Source organism: Vulpes vulpes, unplaced genomic scaffold (assembly GCF_048418805.1).
Source record: "Vulpes vulpes isolate BD-2025 unplaced genomic scaffold, VulVul3 u000000657, whole genome shotgun sequence".
Classification (NCBI taxonomy): Eukaryota; Metazoa; Chordata; class Mammalia; order Carnivora; family Canidae; genus Vulpes; species Vulpes vulpes.
The window spans coordinates 1,960,109-1,987,621 of NW_027325810.1; the positions used below are offsets into that span (position 1 = coordinate 1,960,109).

The following is a 27,513-nucleotide window of genomic DNA, read 5'->3' on the forward strand; positions in this document are numbered from 1 at the left end:
ATGGCCGGGACCTCGGCTCCCAGCCCCGCGGGCCCCCGGGGCGGCGACGGCGACGGGCCTCCGGGGCTCGGGGAGCCGGGCCACTGCCGCCGCATCCTGGTGCGAGGTAAGCGGCCGCGTCCCGGGGCGCAGCGCGGGCGGCCGGCGTCCGCCATCGGTCCGCGCGCCCTTCCCGCGGCGGGTGGGCCCTGCGCGGCGACCAAGCGGCGGCCCGGGCAGGAGGCTTCCCGCGCGCGGCCGCGGGCCTGGGGCTCCGCTCGGGCTCCCCTCCGGCTCCGCTCGGGCGCTCGGGCCCGCGCCCTAGGCCGCTCCCAGCCGGGCGGCGGCGCAGATGCGGGCGCGGAGCCGGGGAGCCTCCCCGCGGCGGAGCGCACACCCGTCCCGGGCGCTCGGCTGCGTCGGGACCGGGAAGGGCCGGCGTCCGGGGCGCTGCGCTCGGGGCCCGCCCGCCGCCTCGGCGCCCCCCGCGCCCCCCGCGCCCCGCGCCCCGCACCCCGCCGGCGGCTCGCGGGAGGCAGGGGGCGGCGTGCGCGGCGCTGGCCTGCCCCGGCCCGGCCCCCCGCGCCCCCCGTCCCCCCGCCGCGCGCCTCTCTCCGCTCAGCCCCGCGCCCTCCCCGGCCTCCCCTCCCCGGCCTCGGCCCCCAGCGTTCGCGGGACCCGGGCTCGGCCGGAGCGACCGGAGGGGCGCGGGGACCCCGGCGTCCTGCCCCCCCAGCTCCCCGCCCCGCCTCCCCGCGCTGCCCTTCCCCCGCTTCTCCTTCGCCGGCCGCGAGGCCTCCGAGTCCCCGGGCCAGAGCCGGCGCCCGGCCACCGCGGCCTGGGCAGGGCCACCAGCTCCACGCGGGCCGCAGGACGCCCGGGCGCCGGGACCCCGCCTCTGTCCATCCGACCTGGGCCACCCGCACGCAGACCGGGGCACCTCGGCTGCTGCGCACCGCGGCCCTGGGCTCGGCGGCCGGGAATGGGGGCAGGGCCAGTGTGCAGCCTGGAGGCCGCCCGATGGGAAGGGGCCGTCCTGGACACAGACCCAAGGACCCCAGTCTTCTGGGAGCACTCCCGGTGTCAGGTGTGTCCTAGAGGTGAGGCACTAAGCGATGTGCAGAGGGCAGGCTTGGGATGGGACAGTTATGGGACTGGATGGGAGGGCAGCCCCCACCTCGCAGCAATTCCAGCAGGTGTGTGGACCTGTTGGGCACCTGAGATTAAGTTAGATCCCTTTTCATTGTGTGTGTGTGTCCCGAATACAAGATGTCAACAGCTAGCTTGGGGTTTCATTGAGAAAACGTGCAAGGCTTTCAGAAATGGAGAAATCAGCCCCTTAAACCCACACTCACAGACGAAGACCCTCAAGTCCCTGCCCATGACACTCACCACCTCATACCCACTCACCTGTGGGTATTGGTGAATTCTGGACAATTGTGAGTTTTATGCCCACCTACCGTCACTTCTGCTGTACAGATGGCCAGTTGCATGACTCCCAGGTGTAGACCCATAGAAGGGAAGAGTCAAAAGTGACTAGGAGCAATCCACAGCTGGACAGAGATGGACACCCCCCCCACACACACACACCGTATGTGGGGCAGCTTGTATGCACTGTCAGGAGATACACGTTTCTGAATGCATGTATGCATGTAGAACAAGGCCATTATATTTGTACAATATGGGAATATAGCATAGCGGGTGCATTTACACACCTAAAAAAAAATAAAATGTACACGAGGCGCCCTTAAGTCCCTCTGCCATTTCTCATTTAATGGAAAGGAGGTTATTTCAGGCCCAAGATACCAGGCGCATCATTTAGCTCTAATCCCTCCTAGCCAGGGTCACCTGTGTCACTCCTGGCCCCACAGTGGGTAGAGGCTCCGACAGCTGAAAGGCCTGGCACTGCTGAGGGGAAGCCTGCAGCGCCTTGTCTGGGGATGAATGCCTCTCCAGTGTGCTTTAACCAAGGTGCATGCTGCCCTTGACCTCCCAGGGCACATCCTCCCAAAGCACTTTCAGAGGAAACAATAAAAAGGTGGAAGGGAGGTGTTTGCCATCACAGCCCATTAGATTGGTGATGGGGTGAGAATTCTGGGAAAGAATCCCACTTTCTCTGCACTCCTGTCTCTTTTGCGCGCTGAACTTGCTACCTGAGGGCCCCACCCCAGGGTAGCAGATCTGTTGTTTGGGGGGGTAGTTTCAAGAGACAGGGGAATAAAAGGCAACCATATGTACTGGAATTAAATGAAGTTGCTTTGGAATACTGGTCTTAGAGCCGTTTAAATTTGAGCCAGTGTCTTTGCCTCTCTGTGCCTCAGTTTCCTTATACATAGAAACCCATAGCTGTCACCTTGAGAGTCAGTGGTGATGCCTATAACATCGCAAACACCCAGGAGGGTCTCCATAAATATTCTCTTGAATGAAAGGGGGCTGCTCTGAGGTGACCCACAAGCCACTCGGGGCATGGGCCTACTTCCTCAGAAGCCTCCCCCAGCTCATCCCCCTGTAGGGGACTTGCTGTCCTTCGGCCTTGGCAAAACTGCTGTGCCTGCCTTGGGAGGTGAGTAGCCAAGGGGTTGAGAACTGGCTGGTGAAAGGAGGATTGGTGCCACCTTACAGACCACGAGGTGTGGCCTTCCCCAATCCCCTTCGAGGAACCCTCACTCCACCAATCGTTCAAGTTTCCGGCTGCCTCTGCGAAATGCGGGTCAGGGAGCCAGGAGGCCCAACTTGCTGCATCCCCACCTCAAAATGGAGGCCGCCCCAAGCCACACACGGGGGCACAAACAAGGCCACAAGGGTGACAGGCCTGGGTGCACACCAGGCACGCCAGCACCCGCAGCCGGGCTTCTACGGCCAGCGAGCCGCATAGGCCACTGCACACCTCTGCGTGCACAGCCCGTAGGCCGTGAGGAGTGTGGACGGGGGATCCTTTTGTTTTACATTTGGAAGCGGCCGAGCAGACCCCTCCCAGCTGTGGCGCTAACGCTCGGGCTGCTCGGGCGGGCGGGGGACGCGCAAAGGCCTCTTCGGTGCAGCCGGGCCGGGCACTTCGGAGAGGCGGACCAGCTTTCACCCAGAACTTCCAGCAGCCTCCGCATCTGCGCTCGCACCCGCGCACTAGAGGCGCCGCGGGAGTCCCAGGTTAGTCCAGATGCAAAATCAACAACCTCTGGATGGAGCCGGGACGCCAGAGCCGCCTGCTAGCGCCACCGACTGAGGAACAACGCTCAGCGCAGCCACCCGCTCACCCGGATTGGTCTCTGGGGACGGCGGACGGGAGTCAGAACCCCATTCGGGCTCCATCCTCTGGCCCCAGCGCCACCACCGTGTAGCCACCTTGGCCCCCAGAGCGCTCCCCTGCTTTGAGGCCTGGGGGGCGCCCTCCTCACGTCCACACTTCTCTCTCTGGGAGCAGGAACGATGAGGGATCCCTTGACTTCGCGACAGCTGGCTCCACGCCACCCCCACCAGCGGATACGCTTTCACTTGGGAGCTTGAGGGATGCACGAGTGGCTAAACCCAGGAAGACCAGGGCCTCCGACTCCTGCTGGCAGTTCTCCCCGGGAAGGCAGACATTGAATTTAGGCCCGACCCCACCCCCAGTCTGGGGGCAGTGCTGGTGTGGCCCAGAACCAGCACCTCTGAACGCTTACAGACTGCCCAATCCTGTCACCAGGCAGGACGCTGACTGCCAGACTCATGGAAGACGCTGGGCAGGGGGCCAAGGCATGGGGGCTTGCGCTGAGAGCGGCTTGGGGGTGCAGATTCCGCGCCCCCTCCAGCAGCCAGATCTGGGCTCAGGTTCACTCCGAATCTGCTCGCTTTCTACTTGCAGTTACAGAAACTACTGGACCTACGGCGGCTCAGCCCTGACCTCGCAGACCTCACCCTACAAGTCACAGCAGCTCCGCAGGGGCACATCTGCCCTCTTGTCCAGCGGGCATTTTGGCAACAGGGAGGGTGGGGCAGACGGGTCTCCCTAACTGAGCACGGGGTTCTGCGTCTCAGCTCCTGGACCTCGGGGACCTCGGGGACCTCGGGACCGTGGCTTCTATACTAGTCTGTTACTAGATGCGATTACCCAGGACCAGGCCCCAGGCAGCAGTGGGAAGGTTCGAATCCTTCATGCAGAGGACTGCATGTTGCAATTTTGTGTTTATTTTAATTTTTAGTTTGGGGGCTATTTTGGGGGGTGTATTCGGTTTCTTTTTTTTATTTTCCTGGGATTGTTTTGCTTTGTAATGTTTTTCCTTTTGCTTTGTTTTGGCAGAAAGACCCACATTCTCAACAAGGGTCTAGGCTGGGTGCTATCACGTTGGTTCTTTATTTTCCCTTTATCTACTTGCGCCACCCCACCCCCACCCCCACCCCAACGCTTGCACAGAAGCTGCCCAGCAACCAAATGTGTCTTCCTGTTGATGTGTCTTGTGTGCACTGTTTTCATTTCGGGGAACTGTGCAAGGCTCCTGTGTTCTCATGCTATTTTTGTTGTTTGGGTGGTGGCTTGGAGTCCGTGCCCATGAACCTGCTACCACATCTTCGTGTGGGCACCCATGGCCATGTGCAAACACACACATACACACACCTGCAGGGTCAGAACGTCTGGGTGCCCCCCTACCCCCTCCATCTCCACCTGCACCTCCACCCCCTTCACCCTACAGGGCAAGGAGTCTGTGTTCCAAGGCTGGGACGTGAGTGAGCACTTGCAGGGCAGGGAGGGGACCCCGGGGTGTGTGTCCTTGGACTGATATAGGTGGATGGATGGCATCAGTTTGGGGCGTTGGCCCATTGTGCACCAGGGAGAGAGAGCCTCCATGGGTTCTGTTGGCTCTAAGCCATTTCCTCAATTACCCTGATGGAGCCTGGGGCCAAAGGGGCCCTGAGCTCCCGCCCTGTATCTCTTTGATTTGTATTTGGTGTGGGGGTGGGGGGTATTAACATGTTAATTTTGCTTCTCTTTCCTGTTTGCTTAATATGAAATAAAACTTGGCCTGGGGCGCCTGGGTGAGGAAGCTGGTTAAGCATCCCCCTCTTGGTTTCTGCTCGGGTCCTGATCTGATCTTAGGGTCATGAGATTGAGCCCCACTTTGGGCTCTGGCTCACAGCAAAGTCTACTTGAAACTCTGTGTCCCTCTCCTCCTCTCCCTGCTGCACTCTCTCGATAAATAATTTATTTAAAAAAAGAGAAAAAGAAAAAGGATTGGCCTTACACCTTGTAAAGCAGGTAGCCAGTTAGGGAGCAGTGTATCCTGCTGAGTTCCCTACCCTCGTTCGAGGACCTCGATAGAGAACACCGAGGCAGAGTGGGCCTACCCAGGAATCCCTGGGAGCTGGGTGCCCTGAGCTCCTGGTTGCCCGCCGCCCCATCCAGGCGGGCGGGAGGCTGGAGCAGCTGAGGGTGCCAGGGTGGCATCAAACAATGCAGAAGGAAGTGGCGCCGCCAGGACCGCATCTGGGCCACAGAGCAGGGGAGTGAGGGCTGTGGAAGCCGGGGCAGGGAGCGCCGGGATGGGGGTGGAGTGGGGTCGGGTGCTTAGGTGCTGGCTCCTGGGGCCGCTGCGGTGTCGGGAACCATCCCTCTCTCCCCGCTGCTCCCTCCGTCTCGCCCTTCACTCGTAGGTTCTTTCCACACACGTCAGTGAATGTGTCCCCGGCCGGCTGTCAGGGGGCTGCTGGGGCTCAGCTTCCCAGCCAGGACCCCCTCTGAACCCCGGGAAGTGCAGGGCTCCCGACCCGCCCGCGGTGGCCCCGGTGGGGCCGGTGGTCGGAGGCTCCCCCGCTAACTGCTGACTTCGGGGAGGCAGGGCCGAGCCCAGTTCCTTTGTCGCCGCACCAGGAGCGGGAAGAGGTCACCACGCCCCGAATCCGGGATCTCTGCAGCCCTCTAAGGCAACTGTCCCCGCGCAGGGTACACGGTAGAGCCGTGATGGATGGAAGGAGGTAAAACTGCCAACGTCTCGCATCTCGTTTCGTCGAAGACTCCCCGGAACAAGGCCGCACTGAGAGGAGAGGGTCCTCGTTTTCTGACCTTACAGTATTGTTCCTTCCATGAGCCGGTGATGGTGCCACAAGGATAATTGTTAAACTATAAAATCGCCAACGCCGGCCGTACTTTTGGAATCTTGTGCAGCCCTCGACTTTGGGAATCACCGAAGTGAAAAACTTGGAAAACCTCAAATATGTTTCTTTGACTCGTAGCTGGGTCCCCAGGGCCGGGCAGTGGCCTAGTGCCGTCCAGCCGGGGCAGGGGGTCCTGCGAGGCGCAGGGCGGCGGGATGGGTAGTGGTGAGATGGAAACCGCTGGGCAAGTCCGCCCCCCCCCGCGCCCCCCTCAGCCCAGCGGCCTCCAGCCCCAGGGCCCGGGTGTGCTCGCCGCTTTGCTCCTGCTGTGGCTGTGTCCCCTCCCCGCTCGTGGGGCTCGGGGACCCAGGCCCGCGGAGCTGGGCTCGCGTGGTAGACGGGGCGGTCGGAGGACTGACTTCCAAAGGCGAGACGCACGCATCGTCCGAGAACAAAACCAAGCCCAACCGAGCGGCAGAGGGCTGCGGGGGGGACGGGGTGCCCAGTCTCAGGTATGTGTGGGGGGGGGGGGGGCGGGACGCAGTCCCCAGCCTCAGGTGCGTGCTCCAGGACTCGGTCCCCAGCCTCAGGTGCGTGCTCCAGGAGCTTTCCCCACTCTCACACACATTAGCAAAAGCGGGATCCTATTACGTGAGCTGTTTTGCAACTTACCTTTTAAACAAATTCAGTCCGCAGGGGTCATCTTTGGGGTCAGCCGGTTCTGCTGTTCCGGGACTGATCTTTGGGTTGGGGAAAGCCGAATTCTCCAGCCTCTGGGGAGACGGTCCAGGCGCTTTTTCCTCGATATAAACACTGGGGATAAATTCCCAAGGCGTGGGCCTTTGTGCACTTGAGGGTTTCCAGGAGATGATTCCCCGCAGTGCCTCAGAAGGTTTACACACACTACAACATTTAAAAACGGGTTTTGTTGGATTCGAAAACAGTAATTAGCTCCTATGATTCGAACATCAAGACGTTGTGTTGCTATTTTACGTATACAGTGAAAAATCTCCATCCCTGCCGGCGGTTCCAGTTCCCACCCGGCTCTAAGGCACCGCTTTTTACTTTCTAATTTGTCCTTACAAAACCGGTTCCTGCTTCTGCAGGTCAGGGCTGCTATATTACTTTTTCTTGCTTTTATTTTGTTTTACTCCTACAGTGACATCTCTATATTTTTCCACACCTTGCTATTTTCACTTCCCAATATATTTTGGGGATGTAAGGAATTTCTTGTTTGATTTTTCACGGATGCATAGTATTCCATTTACACTGGACCATGATGTTTGTTGTGTAACCCACGTCCCATTGGTGGACATTTAGCCTTTTTCTAAGATGTTGCTATTATATACAATGCTGCAATAAATAAACTCCTTCTTGGTCATTTCCACATGTGCCAGAGAAGTTCTTGAAGGCAGGTTACTGGGTATGTTTGTAATTTAGAAGATAATGCCAAATTGCCTTCTAGATGGTACACCTGCCTACTCCCCACCCACCCCGACCCCTACCCTCGTCCCAGCAGCAATGCCTGAACGTGCTTGTACCTCCAGATCTTGCCATCACAGCTTATACTTTATATCTTGATAGATACCGTCAAATTATTCTTTGGAGGGAAAAGTTTGCAACTTTTACCTTCACCCTTTCCCTTTGCCCATATTAGGCGTTACATACCTTTATTACCTTTGTTAAACCGTGGTAAGTAGTACCAATATGTGTCACTTATACTTAGCAATAGGTGATAAGCAGTACATCATTGGCATTCTAATTTTTATTTCATTGATTATTAGTGAAGTTGATGATCTTTCTGTATTTATTGGCCAGTGTATTTCTTCTGGTGTTACTAACTCATTTCCTTGATCACTTCCAATTTTTAAATATTCCTTTATTTATTGATTTGTAGAAATCCTGTTAAGGATAGTAGCTTAGTGCTTTCCATATGTGTTGCAGTTTTTTAAAAAAAGTTTATAATTTCCTTCTAATTTGTTTCTGATGTCTTTTATTTTCTGACCTATAAAATAACTTTCTAATTACAAAACCAACCATGCTGTTTTGCTATATCATGTATAAATTAAAACATCTTCATTCCCTCCCCCCCCCCCATAAAGCATGTACATTCCCAGGATGTAACTTCCCAAACTTTCTCCAGTAATTGAAAAGTATAAATATGTAAGTTATATATTACAAAAGTGGGAATTCTTTTGCAAACATTTTTTCATTTAATAAACATTTGTAGAAAGATTGCTGTCTAGCATGCCTTGTTCTTTGTAACAACTGCATGATATTCTGTTCTGCAGATAAAATTAATTTAACCAGTCCCCCCCAAAATAAATAAATAAATAATAATTTAACCAGTCCCCTATTGATGGGTACTTAGGTTGTTCTACTTTTTCACTACTGCAAACGGTGCATCAGTGAACATCTTTATATCCTAATTTGGACAGATGGTTTCTAAAAGTCTCCTTTAAAAATAAATAAATAAATAAATAAATAAATAAATAAATAAATAAATAAATGTCTCATTTATGAGACAATCTGAAAAAATGTGTAAACAAGTAGGACTTTTTATATTAAGGAATGATTGTTAATGTTTTTGGTTGTGACAGTATTGTGGTTGTTTTTTAAAGGAAGTTTTTTTTAGAGATACATATAGAAATATTTCTGGGTGAGATGATATGATATCTTAAAATTATGAGGCTAGAGAGAAACAGGATTGTTCCTGAATTTATAGTTGTTGAAGTTAGGGAATAGGTATATCAGAGCTCATTACACTATTCTCATTTTGTATATGTATGAAATTTCTCATAATAAAATGTTTAAAATAATAAGCATTATTTCACATATTTTTTTTCTTAGCTGTTTTTTTTTTAATTTTTTTTTTTTTTATTATTTATGATAGTCACAGAGAGAGAGAGAGAGAGAGGCAGAGACACAGGCTGAGGAAGAAGCAGGCTCCATGCACCGGGAGCCTGATGTGGGATTCGATCCCGGGTCTCCAGGATCGCGCCCTGGGCCAAAGGCAGGCGCCAAACCGTTGCGCCACCCAGGGATCCCTTCTTAGCTGTTTTTAAAATTTTTATGTAAAGTCAATTTGCCAACATATAGTATACACCCAGAGCCCATCCCAGCAAGTGCCCTCCTCAGTGCCCCGTCCCCCGCCCACCTCCCCTCTACAACCCTTTGTTTCCCAGATCAGGAGTCTCTCGTGGTTTGTCTTCCTCTCTAATTTTTCCCACTCGGTTCCCCCCCTTCCCTTATGGTCCCTTTCACTATTTCTTATATTCCACGTACGAGTGAGACCATAAGATGTTTGTCCTTCTCCAATTGACTTACGTCACTCAGCATCATACCCTCCAGTTCCATCCACGTCGAAGCAGATGGTGGGTGTTCATCCTTTCTGATGGCTGAGTTCACATATATCATATTAAAGTTATGATAAAAAAAAATAAAGTTATGATAGATATTTCATGCCAAAAAATCTGGCAATTGTGTATAAATGTGCCATTTCCCTCATCCTTCCAACCCAGAGTACGCTGAATCTTTTAGAGTGAGATCTTTTCAAGTGAAAAAAATTATTTTTGTTAGCATTTTTAATTACTAATGAGGTTAAGCATATATTCGTGTACTTATTGATTTTACTTTGTTCTGGAATTTTTTATTCATGTGTTTAGCTATTTCTCTATTGGTTTATTGTTTCCTTATAGCTGTGACTGCTCTTTTTATACTAAAGAAATAATCCTTTTTTCTGTGACACATGTGGCAAATATGCCTAAATCATTTTATTTTTTAAAACTTTGCTGTAAGTTTTTTTTCTGAATTTAAATTTAAATTGTAATCATATCTAATGCCCATTTCTTTTGGGGATTTTAGTTCTTTGTTAGAAAGCTCTTCACAGGCTTTGCAACAAACCAAACAAAAATGTACACAGGTACATTTTTCCACTGATAAACATTCAATTTTTCCCTATATTTTTCTAAAAAAAAAATAAAGTATATCAAAGTGTATCAATATTTCTCTGTAGTAGAAACCTCCATAAAATTTCTAGGACAATGAAATTATGCCGTTTTTAATTTGGCTAGGTGTTGTGAAATTGTCCCCTAAAAGTATTCTTAACAATGGTACTTGAGAGAACCCATATTTTCCCTCATCTTTGCCAGCACATTTTTCACAGTCTGATAGGCAAAATATGGCATCTGGAAAAAGAAAAAACTATCTCATTTGCTGTTCTAACTCATTTTTCCTGGATTCCCTCTGTGCTTGAGTATTTTTTCATAGTTATTAGGCACTTGCATTTCTTCTTCTCTGAATAACCCTTTCATATAATTTGTTTAGTTTCCCAGTGCTTGACTTTACTCATCAGTCTCTAGAGACTTTTGTGAGTACCAGACTTTAGGACTCCGCTCTGCATGTATTATGAATATTTTCTCCTAATCTATCATTGTCTCTTAACTTTCTCTTATCCTGCATAGATAAGCTTTTATTACTAGGGCCTCAAATCTGTCATTTATTTTCCTTTTAAAATTTTGTCTGGTTTTCTTCAATTTTTAGAGCTTTTTAAAAAAGATTTTATTTATTTATTTGAGAGAGAGAGCAAGAGAAAGTGATCGATCGAGCAAGAGAAAGAGATCGATCGCGAACAGGGAGGGGGAGAGGGCAGAGGGAGAAGCAGACTCCCCGCTGAGCAGCAAGCCTGACATGGGGGCTCCATCCCAGGACCCTGGGATTGTGGCCTAAGGTGGAAGGCAGAGGCTTAACGAACTGAGCCACCCAGGTGCCCTAGAGCTTATTTTTATGTGAAAAATGCTCATGTATCTTTTTTTTTTTAAGATTTTATTTATTTATTCATGAGATACACACTGAGAGAGAGAGAGGCAGAGACACAGGCAGAGGGAGAAGCAGGCTCCATGCATGCAGGGAGCCCGATATGGGACTCGATCCCAGGACTCCAGGCTCACGCCCTGGGCGGATGGGGGGCACCAAACCGCTGAGCCACCCAGGGATCCCTAGTGCTCATGTATCTTATGTTTGTTTTTGCATGCAGTGAGAGATAAGTTACTTTATTCCAAATAATGAGCAAATTGTCCAAAAGCCAGGTCTTTAATAATCCTTTCTTCCTGATAATTTGAAATGTCTTCTTTATAGAAATTCTCATGTATGCATGGATTGCTTCCAGACTCTTGTGCTGGCATCATACCATTTTAGTTGCTGTAAATTTCTAATATGTTCTGCTGGGTGTAATGCAAGCATTTTCTCTTCATTTTTTCACCTTGTTTCTTCACTATTCTTCCATTTTCAATTTTTCCCAATAGACTTGATGAATCTTCCATAAGGAATTTTTAAAAAGATGTTATTTATTTATTCATGATAGACATAGAGAGAGAGAGAAGCAGAGACACAGGCAGAGGGAGAAGCAGGCTCCACACCGGGAGCCCAACGCAGGACTTGATCCCAGGACCCCAGGATCACGCCCTGGGCCAAAGGCAGGCGCTGAACCGCTGAGCCACCCAGGGATCCCCCAGAAGGAATTTTTATAATAATCACATTATAGATTAAGGCAGGAAGGACCTTGTCACACTTAAAAATCAGTATATTACCAGCTTGTTGTGTAAAGGAACTCCCCAGGTGCTAGGAGATGAAATCAGGTAGGGCTTTGTGGTGTCTCCTAGGAGAAGGACCAGGAGGGGATAATATTTGGTTCTAGAGGTCAGGGGCATTGGCTCACTATTATCAGACAGAGATGACCACCACGCTCAAGCCAAAGGCTCCTCGGACAGAATCACCCTCTCCCCTTCTTCTAGGACTCACTCTTCTTTGAGGAGACCAGAAAGGCAGCAAGACTCAGGCAGGAGACATTCCCTTTAGACGCATGCATTTTCACGCTAACAACTGTACCCACAAAGAGGCCCTGCTATTAAAGCTGTCCCTCCTTCTGGATGCTTCCTCCCTCAAACTCCACCCAGAAAAGGAACAATTTGGGTAAGGAGGCTGTGTCAACAAGGATGGGCTAGAGACAACCCTAAACTTTAGAGTTTTAATAAAGCACACATGTGCTTCTCACTCACATGATAAGGGCATCACCCGTGGGCACAGGCTCACCTTGGTACTCAGAAATCCAGGCTGATGATGCTCCATCCTGACTCCTGCTTCCAGGACCATGACAGTGAGAGGAAAGAGGTGTGGCAAATTATGAACCGGTTTTTAAAGGTTCATCTGAAGGTGAACTCCTCTTTTTGGCTAAAGTAAGTCATATGGTCATATCTAATTTCAAAGGGGAGAAAATTACTGCAACTCTACCATGTGCTTTGGGTGGAGTTGGAAACACTGGTGAACAGCATTCATGATTTCTCCACTAAACTTTGATGAGTGGCCTTCTCTGACCATTATAGCTAGAATAGCCCCCCCACACACACACACACACTGTAGTGGTTGGTTTCAGTTATTTGGAGAAGGTCAGTAATATCCTCTTACCTTGTTTTATTGTCCTCCCAGCAGTTGTCATTACATACACGTTCATTTTTAAAATTTATTGTTTTTCTCTGTCCGCAATACAAGGTCAATGGAAGCAAGGACCTTGCTTATTTTGCTCATTTCTCTATCCCTAGACCCTGGAATAGTATTTGGCACTTAGTAGGTGCTCGTTAAATATATGTTGAATGGTTGAATATGTATAGTTGTTTAATTTACAACTATTTTACTGCTTATATTATTCTATCGCTTTCTTTCACTTAATGTAAGTTCATATAGACACTTTGTCATTCTTTTAAATTGCTGCACTCTGTTTTGTAGCATGAATTACCATAATTTGTTCAGCCATTTCCCTTGTGGGAACCTTGAGGTTGCTTTCAGATTTTCAATATTTTGAACACCGCTGCAGCAAGTGTCCTTATATATACTTTGGAGCACATGAGTGTGTGCTTTTCTGGATAAGTACCTACTAAAATAAAATTGCTAGGGCAAAAGTTATGTGCATATTTCATTTTGACAAATACAGGCTTAAAAGGTGGTGACAACTTACAGTCCTACCAACACTGAGTGCGAGTGTGGAATCCCCTACAGTTCATTATTGATTTATTAACCATTCACTAATGTCTTTCCAGTCCTATAGGAGATGAATGATTTTTCATTGTTGTGTTAATTGGTGTCATCCTAATTTCTGTGAAGCTGTGCTCATTTTTCATGTTTATTGGTCATTTGGCATTTTTTTCTGTAAACAGGCCAGATAAATTATTTGACCATTCTTTTCTACTGGACTATTTCCCTTTAAAAAAATATTTATCATTGCATTGTATAATTTCTTTTTACCATTTAAAGAAGTTTTCTCTTCAATTTTTTTTTAATTATCTTGGTCTTGGTACTTTTATCATACAAAAGGTGTTGGCTTTAATATAGTATGGTTGTAATATAGTTGTTTGTCTTTGCTTTGCAGCTCTAGTTTTATATCTTGTTCTTCCCAAGTTTAGGATTATAAAAATAGTATCCTACATGTCCTTTTAGTGCTTTTATCATTTTATAGTCTATGATTTTCTCTGTAATCCATTTGAAAATGTCTCTTATGATGAAAGACAGGAATTTAACTTTTATTTCAAATAGATAAGTTATGGTCACCAATCTGCTTAATTCCATTTATTGACTAGACTGACCTTTTTCCATTGAGAATGCTCCCATTATCACAAACTATCAATATATATGTGTGGGGGGATCCCTGGGTGGCCCAGTGGCTTAGCACCTGCCTTTGGCCCAGGGCATGATCCTGGGGTCCCGGGATTGAGTCCCACATCAGGCTCCCTGCGTGGAGCCTGCTTCTCCCTCTGCCTGTGTCTCTGCCTCTCTCTCCGTGTCTCTCATGAATAAATAAATAAAATCTTAAAATATATATATATGTGTATACAAATATATGCATGGGTCCGATTGTGCACCTTGATTCCATTGTTCTCTGACTTTCAGTCATTTGAATATCATCTTCACCATTTCTGTTATATGATGTCCCATTTATTTACTTAATATTTTAGCATAATACATTTTAAGATTACCTACTTCTGCCTCATTCTAAACACATAAAATCATAGGGTTAAATTTGTTCCTAGTAAACATTAAGTGCATAACTTTTGATTGGATAAATGTTTATTTATGTACCATTTTAAGTCACCTTGAAAATTACAAGAGGCACTTTGGAGAAACTCTTTTTTTTTAAAGATTTTATTTATTTATTCATGAGAGACACAGAGATCCTGAAGTGGGGCTAGATCCCAGGACCCCGGGATCACGACCTGAGCTGAAGGCAGACGCTCAACCACTGAGCCACCAGGCACGCAGGGAAACTATTATATTTTTCCCACCAATGGATTTGTCCATCTCTGGAACAAAACCTCATTGTAGCTTCATGTTTTGTTCTTGTTGTTAAATGTCTCATTCTGAAATAATTTTTGGCTCACAAGAAGTTGTAAAAATAGTAGAGAGAGGTCCTGACAGAGAAGCCCTGCGTATCCATGACCTACCTTGTCCCAAAAGTGACATTTTACATATCCATGAAACATTACCAAAAGCAAGAAATTGACATCAACATGATATAATTGACTAGACCACAGATCTTTGAATTTCACCCGTCTGTACACGTACTCATTTTTTAGCCTTTATTTTTTTTTTAAACGTTTTTTTTTTTTTTTAAAGATTTTATTTATTTATTCATGAGAATACACAGAGAGGAGAGAGAGAGAGACAGAGACACAGGCAGAAGGAGAAGCAGGCTCAATGCAGGGAGCCCGACATGGGACTCGATCCCAGGTCCCCAGGATCATGCCCTGAGCTGCAGGCGGCACTAAACCGCTGAGCCACTGGGGCTGCCCATTTTTTAGCCTTTATATATAGTTCTGTGACGCTTTACGTTTATAGATCGGCATATCCACCGCCACGGATCAAGAGCTGGTCTGTCACCATCAAGGAGCTTCCTCATGCTACTCCTTGATGGTTGTACCTCCCCTCCCTCACCACTGGTAACCTGCCTCTGTTCTCTTCCTCTCTGGCTCCGACCTCGCGGTAGCGTCGTGCACATGGGCTCATGCAGTATGTGATCTTGGGAACCAACTCTGGTTTTCTTCACTCAGTAGAATTTCCTGGAGATTCATCCAGCTTGTTATGTCTGTCAGGAGTCATTCCTTTTATTGCTGAGTAATATCCCATGTGTTGCGGGACCCAGTTTGCTTAACCGCTCGCCTCCTGGAGGACACTTGGCCTGTTTCCACGGGGCCTGTTACAAATACAGCAGCAGCTACGAACATTCACGCACAGGTTTGGGTGTGAACCCAAGGTTTGCTCCTCTAGGACAAATGCCCGGGAGTATGGGCACCGAGGGCCATGCTACGTGTAGCTTCAGTCTTTCAGGAACTGCCAGGTCACCTTCTGGAGCGGCCGCACCTCCGCATTCCCACCGGCGGTGGATGAGCCTCGTTTCTCGCATCCTCAGCAGCCTTTGACAGTATTTTTTGCTTTTAGCTGTGCTGACAGGTGCTGACAGGTGTCCCTCCTGGTTTAGATCTGCCTTTCCCTAATGGCTAGCAATGTTGGACATCTTTTCCGGTGCCTACTTTTATGGCGCATCTTGCTCTCTGGCCGGCAGGCTGCCTTCCTGACCCCGGGGGAGAGCTGCGCTCGCCTGCTCCCTAGTCTTAGCTCTTCCTCAGGAGGAGAGGGCAGGGGCCACGTATGACGTGACCTCAGCGGTCAGGAACCCCGGCTGGGCTCGGAGCTTGGTGGGTTCGAGGAGGCCCCCTGAGAGAGTGAAGCCGAGCGGAGCAGCCGGCACCACCAGGACGCCCACCCGCCCTCCACTGCGCCTCCGACACACTTTTAACAAAGCAATGCCTGGGAGCCGTGGGTGTCATGCGAAGTCCTGAGACTGTGTCACGACTGGAAATAATAGGGCCTGAGGAGAGGACAACCAGTCAGTGGGGTCGCAACACTCCCCCATGGCACGTAGGAAGTGTCAGACAGGGAAGGCCTGGGTCGTCCCGAAGGCCTGTGGTCCCAGCTGCACTCTGCCCAGTGTGGGGGGACCAGCTCTGAGCACCACTGCGTCCCTGACCCAGACCCACCTTCTCCCCAGGGTCCACCCAGCACGAAGGTGCTGGAAGGAGCTGCGAGACACCCCGGAGGAGCAGAGGTTGGCTGGCTCTGGTAGGAGCCAGGCAGAACCAGTCTCATCAATCAGGTGGAGGAGGCTTTGGAGGGAGAGGCGTCAGGCTCACCCTCAAGAGCAAGAATTCTAATTTTTAAAATTTTTTTTTACTTTTTGCATTTTTTAATTTAAATTCAATTTGCCAACATCTAGCATAAGACCCCGAGCTCACCCCATCAAGTGCCCTCCTCAGTGCCCGTCACCCTAGAGCAGGGATTCCAAAGTAGTCTCCAGCGGTGAGGCTCCCCGGAGCCCCCGGATGACAGCCCATCCCAGAGGCAGGTCCTTTCCTGTGTCTTCCAGGGCCCTGACGGACCTGTCCAGAAGATTCCATTTCTTTACACGTGACCAGAGTTTCTCTTCATTATAGCCTAAGCACTGAATCATTAAGTATTACTACAAGAGGGTTTCAGTAAAGTAAAGCGAGGGTGTTTACACAGATGATGGAGCACGGTCAGCGTGACCTCGGGTAAGGTACTTAACATGCGTTCCTCTGTTTCCCTACCTGCAGAATGGGCTTCATAATCGTTCCGGCTTCACTGAGACATTGAGAGGGTTCAAGCACACAGAACAGTGCCTGGCCCAGGGCAAACACGTCTAAAACATAGCAGCCTCGCCTTGCATTTCTGGCCACACTGCCAGCTCCAACTGTGCACGCGTCCTGGGGAGGGTTCGAACCCCTGCGACTTGCTCTGTTACCTGTGCGTGCCCAGCACCACCTGTGTTGATCAGGGCTGCCTTGAGCTGGCGGGTTTTCCAGAGACACTAGTCTTTCTCTGTAGTGTCAGTTCAGCTGCATTCAGCAATGTCGTAAGCTGGGAATGTTTTAGTAAATCCTACAGAATGTGATGCTGCACATTTCCACCTCCCAATTTTTGACACAAACTTTTCTAATAACTGGATTTCTAGCTATCAGAGTGTGTGTTTGAATCTCACTTTTGCCAAACGTTTTATTGTTATTTCTCAGTTTTTTTGAGTGATTTAGGACCCAAGAGGGTGGTCCTATTGTTCAGAACTAAATAGGTGGGAAGTGGCAGTCTCCCCCCTAGGAGGCACCCCAGCACCTTGATGTAGCGGCAGTGGTCTTTGGGCTCTTTCCTGGGAATCCCAGCTCCCCAGGCTGCACTCCACCCCATACAGGCCAGCCTCTTCACGGACCCCAGGAGGGTCTGTGGACTGAGTGCTCACCCCTGCGTGCACACCCATACACAGGGCTCAGGACCTGGCTCTGGGCACCTCCAGTAAGCCTTATCAGACCAATTCTAACCCATCCTATCCTTTACACTTGAGGATTTGGTATATCTCTTTCTGTTTGTCCTTTCACTCTGCTGAGGGAACAGAATCCTGGCCGGTCAGAGTGAATCCTTTCTTCCCAGGCTCTGGTAGTGGACTTGAAATTTGTAACAAGGCCCATTCACATACAGAGGCCCAATAGATACAACCTACTGCATTGGATGATTAAGGAAGCTAGGCCCAGAGAGGGTACGCAACTTGTCAGAGGTCACAGAGCCAGCCGCAGGCCCAAAGAGCTCCGGTTAGATCACACTGGCTCTTGTGAAGATGATTGTTGGTGGTCTGGCTACTTATTTTATTTTTTTAATAAGCATACAGATTTTTTAAATTTTTTTTATTTATTTATATTAGTCACACAGAGAGAGAGAGAGGCAGAGACACAGGCAGAGGGAGAAGCAGGCTCCATGCACCGGGAGCCCGACGTGGGATTCGATCCCGGGTCTCCATGATCACGCCCTGGGCCAAAGGCAGGCGCTAAACCGCTGCACCACCCAGGGATCCCTGGTCTGGCTACTTAACTAGTGAACTAAACAGCCTCTTTTCATGGCCCCTGCAGATGCCAAAGGGACCATCCGGGAAATTGTCCTGCCTAAGGGCTTGGACCTGGACCAACCCAAGCGGACCCGCACGTCCTTCACAGCTGAGCAGCTATACCGCCTGGAAATGGAGTTCCAGCGCTGCCAGTACGTGGTGGGCCGTGAGCGCACTGAGCTGGCCCGCCAGCTGAACCTCTCCGAGACCCAGGTAAGAGGGCAGGGCTAGGCCCCTCCACCCTTGCCCTGCAGCCCGGGAACTTTGTGGGGTACGAGGCCTGTGGGCTGCTACAGGCAGACCCAGCTTTGGAGTTCACACGTGCATCAGGGAAAAGCTTAGAGTTATAGGTAAATCAGAGCAGTAAATATAGCGCAGACAAGAGAGAGCTGGCATATGCCAACAGAGGGCCTTCTGAATGCATCAGGCCCTTTGGGTGGAATATGGGGAAAGGCCAGAGAAATAGGAAGGAGGGGCATCCAGGATGCAGGGAGTAACTCGGGGGGGGGGGGTGTTGGCACATGAGGGACCCTGCAGGAGAGGGTGGTGAGGTGTTGGCTTACTGGGAGCAGAGATTCCAGAGAAGAGAAGAAACATTCCAACATTGGGTTGGGTATTTCTCATTTCCCCATTCTGGGCGTCTCCCCATCCTCCATACATACCCTTTATCCCACTGTACCTCAGAAGTCCTTGCTGGAGAGAAGGGGTCCGAATACCTCCTCCACCCAGGAAGGGCTTAGGATTTTAACATAATAAGCTTAGCCCAAAGGAAAAACTTTTGTGAAGTGAGCACCCACTCTGTGTGAATGGAGGTGTTTGAGTCTGGTACCAGAGATACAAGAAAACAATAATGATAATAATGCTGCTGGGTGCCCACTGTGCCCCAGAGCGGCTCCAAGTGCCCTGCTTACGGGATTTCACCGAGGCCTCCCCACAACCCGACAACCCGACGGTGCAGTTACCAGAGCTAGGATTTGGGCAAGCAGTCTGGCATCTTTATGCTATCTCTAAACTGGCGGCCATCCTAGAGCTTGTAAAGAATGATCCGGAGACCCTTACTGAGCAACACCTCTAGAAAATCCCTTCTCTTTTCCTAGGCGGGGGGCTGGCAGAGACTATAAGGCACAGCTAACGGTTACTGAGACCTTCCTCTGTCCCAGGCTCTGGTACTCGACATGTCCCAACTCATTTAGTCCTCGCTGTGACCGTGTGGGGAGAGCGTGAGGTTTCTCTTCAGACAACACTCCTGACACGAGCTGTGTGGGGTGTTTTCCAACACCAACAGCAACCAGATCGCCTTTTCCCTAGCCCCGAGTGTCAAGTGTCAAGATTCAGTTCTGCCCCAGACTCCTGGGGTGAGCACAGATGATGCAGGCTAAGGCTCAGTCTCACCGGGCATCTACATCAGATGCCACGTGCAAGGCCCCGGGGCCACGGGTACCTCTCTGACGGAGCAGCTATAAAGTTGGGGGTTCCCACCTCTACCTCCTCAGGTTTGGCAATTTGTTGGAATGGCTTGCAGAACTCAGGAAAGCACCTTACTTTAATTTACAGGCTTATGGTAATGGATACAATTCAGAAATAGCCACGTTTGGTAGAAGGGGGAGATAGAGCCAAATGGAAGAGATGCATAGAGCAAGGTGTTGGGGTGGGGTGTTCGGGGAGCTTCTATACCATTTCTGGGTGCCACCCACCAGCACCGCCACGTGATCCCCAACCCAGAAGCTCTCTGAATCTTACTGTTCAAGAGTTTTTGTAACCCAGCCCCTCCCCGCTCTCCAGAGGGCAAGTGTGGGGGGCCCAACCCCCTAATCACAGGTGCAGTCTCTGGGACCACTGCTGCACCCTGAACCCAGGCAGAGCCCACCCTGAGTCACCTTGTTAGCATGAACTCAGGTGCGGTTTATTTATTTTTTAAAAAAGAATTTACTTATTTATTCATGAGAGACACAGAGAGAGGCAGAGACGCGGGCAGAGGGAGAAGCAGGCTCCATGCAGGGAGCCCGATGCGGGACTCAATCCCGGGTTTCCAGGATCAGGCCCTGGGCTGAAGGCGGCACTGAACCGCTGAGCCACCCGGGCTGCCCTCACCTGGTCTTTATAAAAAGATGGCTTTATGGGTAATATTATCTCCATTTCAGGGAACTGAGAGAGGTAAGTAACTTGCCCTAGGTTCTAGAGCTAAGATTCTGTGGAATCTTCCTTATATACACCCATAGCTTTGTTAAAAATATTGTTGAATACCTCCTATGTACCAGGCCCTGTTCTAGGCACCGGAGACGTAGCAGAGAACAACGCAGACCAGGCACTGTGCAGCGTACGCCCTGAGTGAGAAAGATGGCATTTACAGGAGTTAGTGGGTGCTAGGAAGCAGATAAAACATGGTATGCTGGGGCCTGGAAATCTTTCCCTGGGGTGGTCAGGGGAGGCCTCTTTGAGGAGGTGAATGACAGTGGCCGGGGTGTGAATGACAGGGAAGAGGCAGAGGAAGAACTAGAGGAGGAGTCAAGACTCAGGGTAACTGTGAAGGCCTGGAAGTGAGAACTAGCACAGAATGTTCTGAAGTGTCCAAAGGCCAGTGTGGCTGGAGTCGGAGTGTAATAGGGAAGGCGGGTGGGACACAGCAGGTGGTGTTTAGAGACCATGGTGAGGTGTTGAGGGGAGAGTGACACGAGGGGACTGGCATTACAGAGGCCACTCTGTCACCTGGAGAAGGGGGACGAGAGGCCGAGGTGGGGCTCTGAGCGCCGGTGGAGGAGTGAACTGGTCTAATCCAAATCTCTGATTTGGAGTTGGCATCTGTTAGGACTTGCTCATCAGGAATTATGTGCACAGGGCAAAGGAAAAAGAACTGGTTTGGGGGGGGTACGGGCATATGATGGGAATGATGGGAATTGGCCAACAAGCCCACGTAACGGGTTGAGAAAGCTGGGGAGGAGCAGGACACTGGAGAGCAGTCTAGCGTTTTGTTTGGGATCGGTTCAGTTTGAGATCCAGGTGGAGACGTTGGGAAGACATGTCAGATTTTTCTCAGGGGGCTGCTGTTTCTCTGATTTACCTGCGGCTCTTTTAGGGGAAAGGATAAGAGACTCCTTCACGTGTGCTCAAATAACAGGTGGACCCCCGAGGGATGAACCAGGAGGCACAATCTTGTGTCTTTTTTTTTTTTTACTGTTTTTTTTTTTATATTTTATTTATTTATTTATTCATGAGAGACACAGAGAGAGAGCAAGAGAGGCAGAGACACAGGCAGAGGGAGAAGCAGGCTCCATACAGGGAGCCTGACATGGGACCCAATCCTGGGACTCCAGGAACAGGAAGCATGCTGTAGCCACGCCTGGTAGGGAACAGAAGCTGAGGTTTATTTGGGGCCTGGGGGCTTCAACACCACGTGCTGCCCCCCCCACCCCGGGATTCCCTGGAGTCCGCCCACACCTGCTCTCAAGGGGTTGCCGCTGTCCACGGCTCCTCCTCCTGCCAACCAGCATCTTTACCCCCTTCCTGGGTAGCAGGAGGGCCCTAATTTAGGTGGAGAAAATGTGGGCTGACTCAGGACCCCCTTCTCGTTCCCTCTCTCTGTCTTAGCTTCTATGTGCCCGGTTACATTGTGGGCAGCCCTGGTGAGAATCCCCCTTGCGGGACCTGGGGGACCATGAAGCCTTCCCTCCCCACCGCCTGCAGCGCTCTCAGAGGAGGCCCGTGAGCCCCGGCCCACCTGGAGCGCACGTGCCCTTCTCCACATCGGAGAACTGGGACGGGCCCCTTGGTACAGCTGTCCCGGTGTTTAGGACCTCCCGACACACTTGGTCGCCTTGCCTTGTTTCAAGGAGACGTGTGGTGCTCGGTTAAGCCAGGGCTTCTCAAAGTACGGTCTGCAGACCACCTTACGAGGAACCCCTGAGATTCTCATTAAAATGCAGATTCCTGGCGCAGGTTCCGCGTGCAGCCCACAGGTTCCGAGTCAGAATGTCTGGGGAGGACCTGACAACGTCTCTGTTTTTCAGCTGATGTGGGACCACATTGCTTGACAGACTTCAGTGTCCGCCAGATGCTTTACTAAATCCGCTATTACTAGCTCATTGAGTTGTCACGCAAACCTATGAGGAAGCATTGGTACAATCCCGTTTTACAGATAAGGAAACTGAGGCACAGAAAGGTCAAGTAACTTGCCCCATGCCATTCTAACGAATTAAGGAGAGAATCAGAACTGAATCCTGTCTGACCTCAGGATCTGCTTCACTGTGTTGTTTGCTACTCCCGCCAAAGCAGTTACCGTCTTGTAACACCCGCGGGCCTGTCCACTTCCCCCCGCTGGGGTCTGAGAGCTCAGTGGGTGCCGATAGAGTCCTGCGGATTCCTGTGTTCTCAGCACCTGGCAATGCTGACGTGGATTGTTGTATGAATGAATGACAGAGTCAGAGCAAGAAACGAGAAAAGAGGACGTGGCTATGGAGGGAGACAAGGTGGGAGGCTGCCCCAGAACCCCCAGTGCTCAGCTGACCCGGGTGACTTTTTCCGGGCCAGGGCCCCAGGCTCTAGCCTAAGGCCAAACTGCCAAGTCCCAATCCAGACAGCGCCATCACTTAGCTTGGATAAGAGCAGCTCCGGCTCTCTGACAATTATCTTCAGCCCCATACCTGGGGCTCTGCCCCCATGACTTCTTCCAGAACAGCAGAATAGCTGGTACCTTCCAGGTCACAAAAACCAGGGCCATCCCAGATCCGCAAGTACCGGTCATGGGAATGTGCCCAGTCACGGGAAGTAGCCCCTTAAAGATTCATTAAAGCCCCATTTCCAAATCGATCATGAGGCTTGGGATTGAGCACCGCCACGAGCCTCAAGAGGGTGACAGATGATCTCCCAGAAAATACCTCCGTGGGCCTGGCAGGCAGCTGGGAACCACGGCCCTCCCCTGTGTGCAGCGGCTCACAGTGTGGTCCAGTGGAGGATGCGGGTGGGGAGGGTGGGGAGGGGGAAGTGAAGGCACCCAGGGTGTTGGTGGGGGGGGAGCGGGAGGGGGAGGAGGCGAGATGCGGCCTGCAGGGAGACCGCAGCAGGGCAGCCAGAAGGCAAGGGGGAGGCCAGCGCCTCAGGTAGTATGCTTCTGCACAGGACCCAGGCCTCCCCGAAGACCCGTACCCAGATTTAACCCTGAGAGAGGGGGTCCCCTGCGGCAGAACTGAAGGCTTCCTGGAGGAAGGAGGGACGAGCTCAGAGGCTCTGAACCTGCCTCTCACTCAGTTTGGCCCTTGTTTGCTGAGCCTTACGAGTCAGCCCTTTGCGGACCATGGGACTGCTGGTAGGAAGTAGTCAGGCGGGGCGCCTCTCCCCCACCTTTGCAGCTCCAGCTCCTTCTACCTCAGTTCACAGGTTAGATTCACACACAGAAAAAAATTTTTTTAAAGATTTTATTTATTTATTCATGAGAAACACAGAGAGGCAGAGGGAGAAGCAGGCTCCATGCAGGGAGCCCAATGCGGGACTCGATCCCGGGACCCCAGGATCACTCCCTGGGCTGGAGGTAGATGTTCAACCACTGAGCCACCCAGGCGTCCCACACACAGAAATTTTTTTGAAAATACGGATGCGTGGGCCCCACCGGGTGTGGGCATCAGGATTCAGAAGAAAATGACTCCGGGGAATCTCAACGTGCCGCCCAGACTGACAACCGCCGACATGGCCCATAAGGTCCCAAGAAATGGGCGTGCCAGCCCCCAGCCCTGGCCTCCTCTCCTCCCCTCCCCTCCCCAGGGACTCCCCAACCCCGGGGAGCCCACGCCTCTCTCTTGCTGCTGCCCCAGAGCTGCAGGACAGGACGCCCGTAAAACCTTCGTCATTCCTTACGGCTCACCCCCCTTGTTAGTGCCACCCCCTTTGTTGCTGGGAGTGGGTCGGTGCCACTCTCCCCCTAGACCCTCAGCTTCGCCGGGACAGGAATCCTGACTTCTGAGTCTGTCCTCTCCCGCTGGTTCGGTGCTAGGATAGGCCAGGCACCACGTGAAGTCCTCTGCGTGGACGTCTGTATCTGATCCCTGCAACAGCCCGCGTATTTTTGTCCCTGTTTCTGAGATGAGAAGCTGAGGCTGGGACATTCTTGGGGTGGTATCTAGGTCCTAAAAGGGTGGCTGCTTAGCAAGGCAGAAGCCAGGAGGCTTCCCAGCAGGGGAGAGGAAGGCAGAGACCCACAGAGCCGCTTCCCCAGGTGTCTGACTGGATCCTTTCCTAGAGCAATCGAGATCCCAGGAGTGACAAACTAACATTTTCTTCTTTCCAGTCGCTTCCTTCAGCCACATTTGGTCGAATGTCCCTTGGCCTTCCCTGACTGATATCCCCTTCATATGTCAACTCTTGGGCCCCCGTGAGGCTCGGTTAAGCATCTGCCTTCAGCTCGGGTCATGATCTTGGGATCCGGGGTCAAGCCCCCCATCGGGCTCTTTGCTCCGTGGGGAGCCTGCTTCTCCCTCTCTCTACCTGCCACTCCCCCTACATGTGCTCTGTCTTTCTGTCAAAGAAGTAAATAAAATCTTAAAAAAATAAAAAAATAAAAAATAAATGTCACCTCTGCAGAGAGGCTGTGTTTGCCACCCAGTAGTAAGCCAGCCCTTCCCCCTTAATCCTTCAGCCTTTTCCCAAAGCAGCGCCTCTCAAAGTGCGGCTGGCGGGTGTCCCCCCTCAAACTGTTACCTGCCCAGGAAGGTTAGGTGCAGAAATGGAGAGTAAGTGCAATTCATTTTAATTGTATTTGACAAAATCATTGGTTCACAACACACTGGAAACTTTATAAAGTGGTTCCTTGGCACGAATAATTCGAGAGACCCTGCTCCAGGCACTGAGCGCCCCGACAGTCGCTGCCGTTCTTGCTGCCGTTCTTCATCCGTGTCCCCTCCACACGGAGGGTTTGCTCTGCTCTCATCACTGCTGATGCCCTGAGTCCGGGGCGGCGCCTGGCAGGTAGAGGGCACCCAGTGCACCTCTGCAGGATGAATGATTGAGGGAATGAATGATGCGTCCAATCGCAAGTGGATCCCGCAACCTTCTGGTTAATTTCCATCATTGAAACTCAGTCCAAACCCATTTATTTACTTATTTTTTATTTTTTAAAGATTTTATTTATCTATTCATGAGAGACATGGAGAGAGGCAGAGACACAGGCAGAGGGAGAAGAAGGCTCCATGCAGGGAGCCCAACGCGGGACTCGATCCCGGGACCCCGGGGTCATGCCCTGGGCCGAAGGCAGACGCTCCACTGCTGAGCCCCCCGGGCCTCCCAAGTCAGTCCCATTCAAAACACCAAACCCACACCTGTTTCAGATCTCGTCCTCCCCTTCCCCACTCGGAACAGGTTGACTCACTGTTGGCGCCGGGGGCGTGGTGGCTCCTAGGAGATGGTGTCGTGAGGCCTTGCCCCAGGAGGCTTCTCCCGGCCCTCATCCGCACCCAGGCAGCCCTCCCACTCTGGCCTCCGCCTCCTCCCGGCCTCTGGGCTCCTTCACCAGAGCCATAGGAGTTGCCGGCCCCCCTTACGCTCTCCCAAAGCTGGAGGCCACCAGCAAGGCCTCCCCAGCCTTTCCTGGGCACGCCCTCCACCCTGTGCCCCCATTTGTCCTGCTGACACACCCTGCCCCAGCCAGCTGCCAGCCTCCTTGAACCTCCCGAACCTCCCGGCCACAAGTCTGTGCTCCCAGGACACCAGTGCGGGTGCAGGGGGGAGTGGGGGGGGCGGTGGGCCTACAGATGCTGTGCAAGTGCTCTAGCTGGGCCACGAGCGTCACTCTCTCTCCGCCCGCACCTCTAGGCCCTATGAAAGATTCTTCTGGAGCCTGCTCCTTGCCTTCTGTGAGGGGTTGCCCTCACCTTCTCCCAGGGGGAGGGGATCCCAGCACCATGGGGGCTGACCACTGAGGTTCCCTCCCAGCCTATGGTTTCTTCCATACACGAGGAGGACGGGGCTTGGAGCCCTGGGTGCTGGGCAGTGGGGGCGGCTGGATCGGCCTCCTCTCAGAGACCTTGACAAAGGGCCCCCCTACCCTGTTGTTGGTGGAGGACTTGGCACCTGGTTGTCCCCAAGCTTGCGTCTCCAGGTTTGGCCTTGGCCAGTGGCCTTCAACCTCCTGCCACACTGGGTGTCCTGTTGAGGAGCCTGTCCTCTGCAGCTGAAGGGCTCACGCAGATTGGGACAGAGAGCTCACCTGGGATGGGGTGTGGGGGTCCCAGGATAGCCAAGGTGGGCCGGTCCCCACGCCAGCAGCCCACCCCCGGCCACTTTGGGCCTCCCTACCGGTGAGCGCTCTGCAAGGCCGAAGGACGTCACCACCAGGAGTCTGTGCCCACCTTCTAGATCACACCCTGCGGCCACGATCTGGGGCCAGGGTCCCTTACTGGCTGGCGCAGAGCGGCCGAGGGAGCAGGGAAGACCTAATGACACTCTGAATGCTCTTCTTCCCCCTTTACTCCACCCTTGCTGCCCTGCTCCCCCCTCCCTGGCCCTCCACGACCTCCTCTCCTTTGTTCCTCCCACCTGCCGCACTTTGCCTGTCTCCTGTCCCTTCCTGACACCCCTCCCCACCCTCGGCCCCAAGGTCAAGGTCTGGTTCCAGAATCGCCGCACCAAGCAGAAGAAAGACCAGAGCAGGGACCTGGAGAAGCGGACGTCCTCCTCGGCCTCCGAGGCCTTTGCCACCTCCAACATCCTGCGGCTGCTGGAGCAGGGCCGGCTGCTGTCCGTGCCCAGGGCGCCTGGCCTCGTGGCGCTGAGCCCTGGCCCTCTGGGCCTGCCTGCCGGCCACCGGGGCGCCTCGCCGGGAGACCCCAGGAAGTCCTCCCCATGCCTCAACCCCCTGACCTCGGCCTCCGCATCCCCGCCGCTGCCACCGCCTCCGCCAGCCCTCTGCTTCTCCTCTGCCCCCCTCCTGGACCTCCCCGCCTGCTGTGAACTCGGTTCCTCGGCCTTCGAGCCCTACAGCCGGCTAGAACGGAGAGTGGGCAGCCCTGGTGGTGGCAAAAAAGCCAACGTTTAGGCCTCCACCGCCCCCCGCGACCCCGAGTCCCCGAGCACGGCACTGCCCCTGACTCCCCTGCCCCATGGACTGCCCCGAGCAGGCACCAGACGGGGGGCAGCCGCACCCCTGGTCCTGCCCCCCCAGACTGTGGACCAGGAGGCCTGGGTCCCGCGGCTCGTGTGTGAGTGCAGTGTGCGTGCATGTGCCTCTCACTGAAATAAAGGAAAACAATGACAAGAAGGGAAACAGAGTCCCCGCAGCACCACCCCTGCCCCTCAGTGCCCCCTCTCCTTCTCCTCACTGGGGAGGAAAATGGGCTGAGCCAGGGGAGCTCGAGGGGAGGGGCAGAGCCAGAGCCCTGTTCACAGTTCGGGGCGGGGGTGCCCCGTGTGGCTGACGGGCACCCCTCTCCGGCTCCCAACTAGAGCCCCCCCTCGGGCACCGCAAAGCTGTGGTGGCATCGCCAACGCTTTTGTTGGTT

The 27,513-nt window shown here is 52.2% G+C and overlaps 1 protein-coding gene across 1 annotated transcript; it reads left to right on the forward strand.

Annotated features, from left to right (window-relative positions):
* VAX2 (ventral anterior homeobox 2) lies at window positions 1-27,243 on the forward strand. Its single transcript, XM_072746144.1, has 3 exons — window positions 1-106; window positions 18,060-18,247; window positions 26,613-27,243. The coding sequence occupies exons 1-3, from the start codon at window positions 1-3 to the stop codon at window positions 27,048-27,050; spliced, it is 732 nt and encodes a 243-aa protein (XP_072602245.1). The 3' UTR covers window positions 27,051-27,243.
* Window positions 27,244-27,513: the final 270 nt, after the last annotated feature.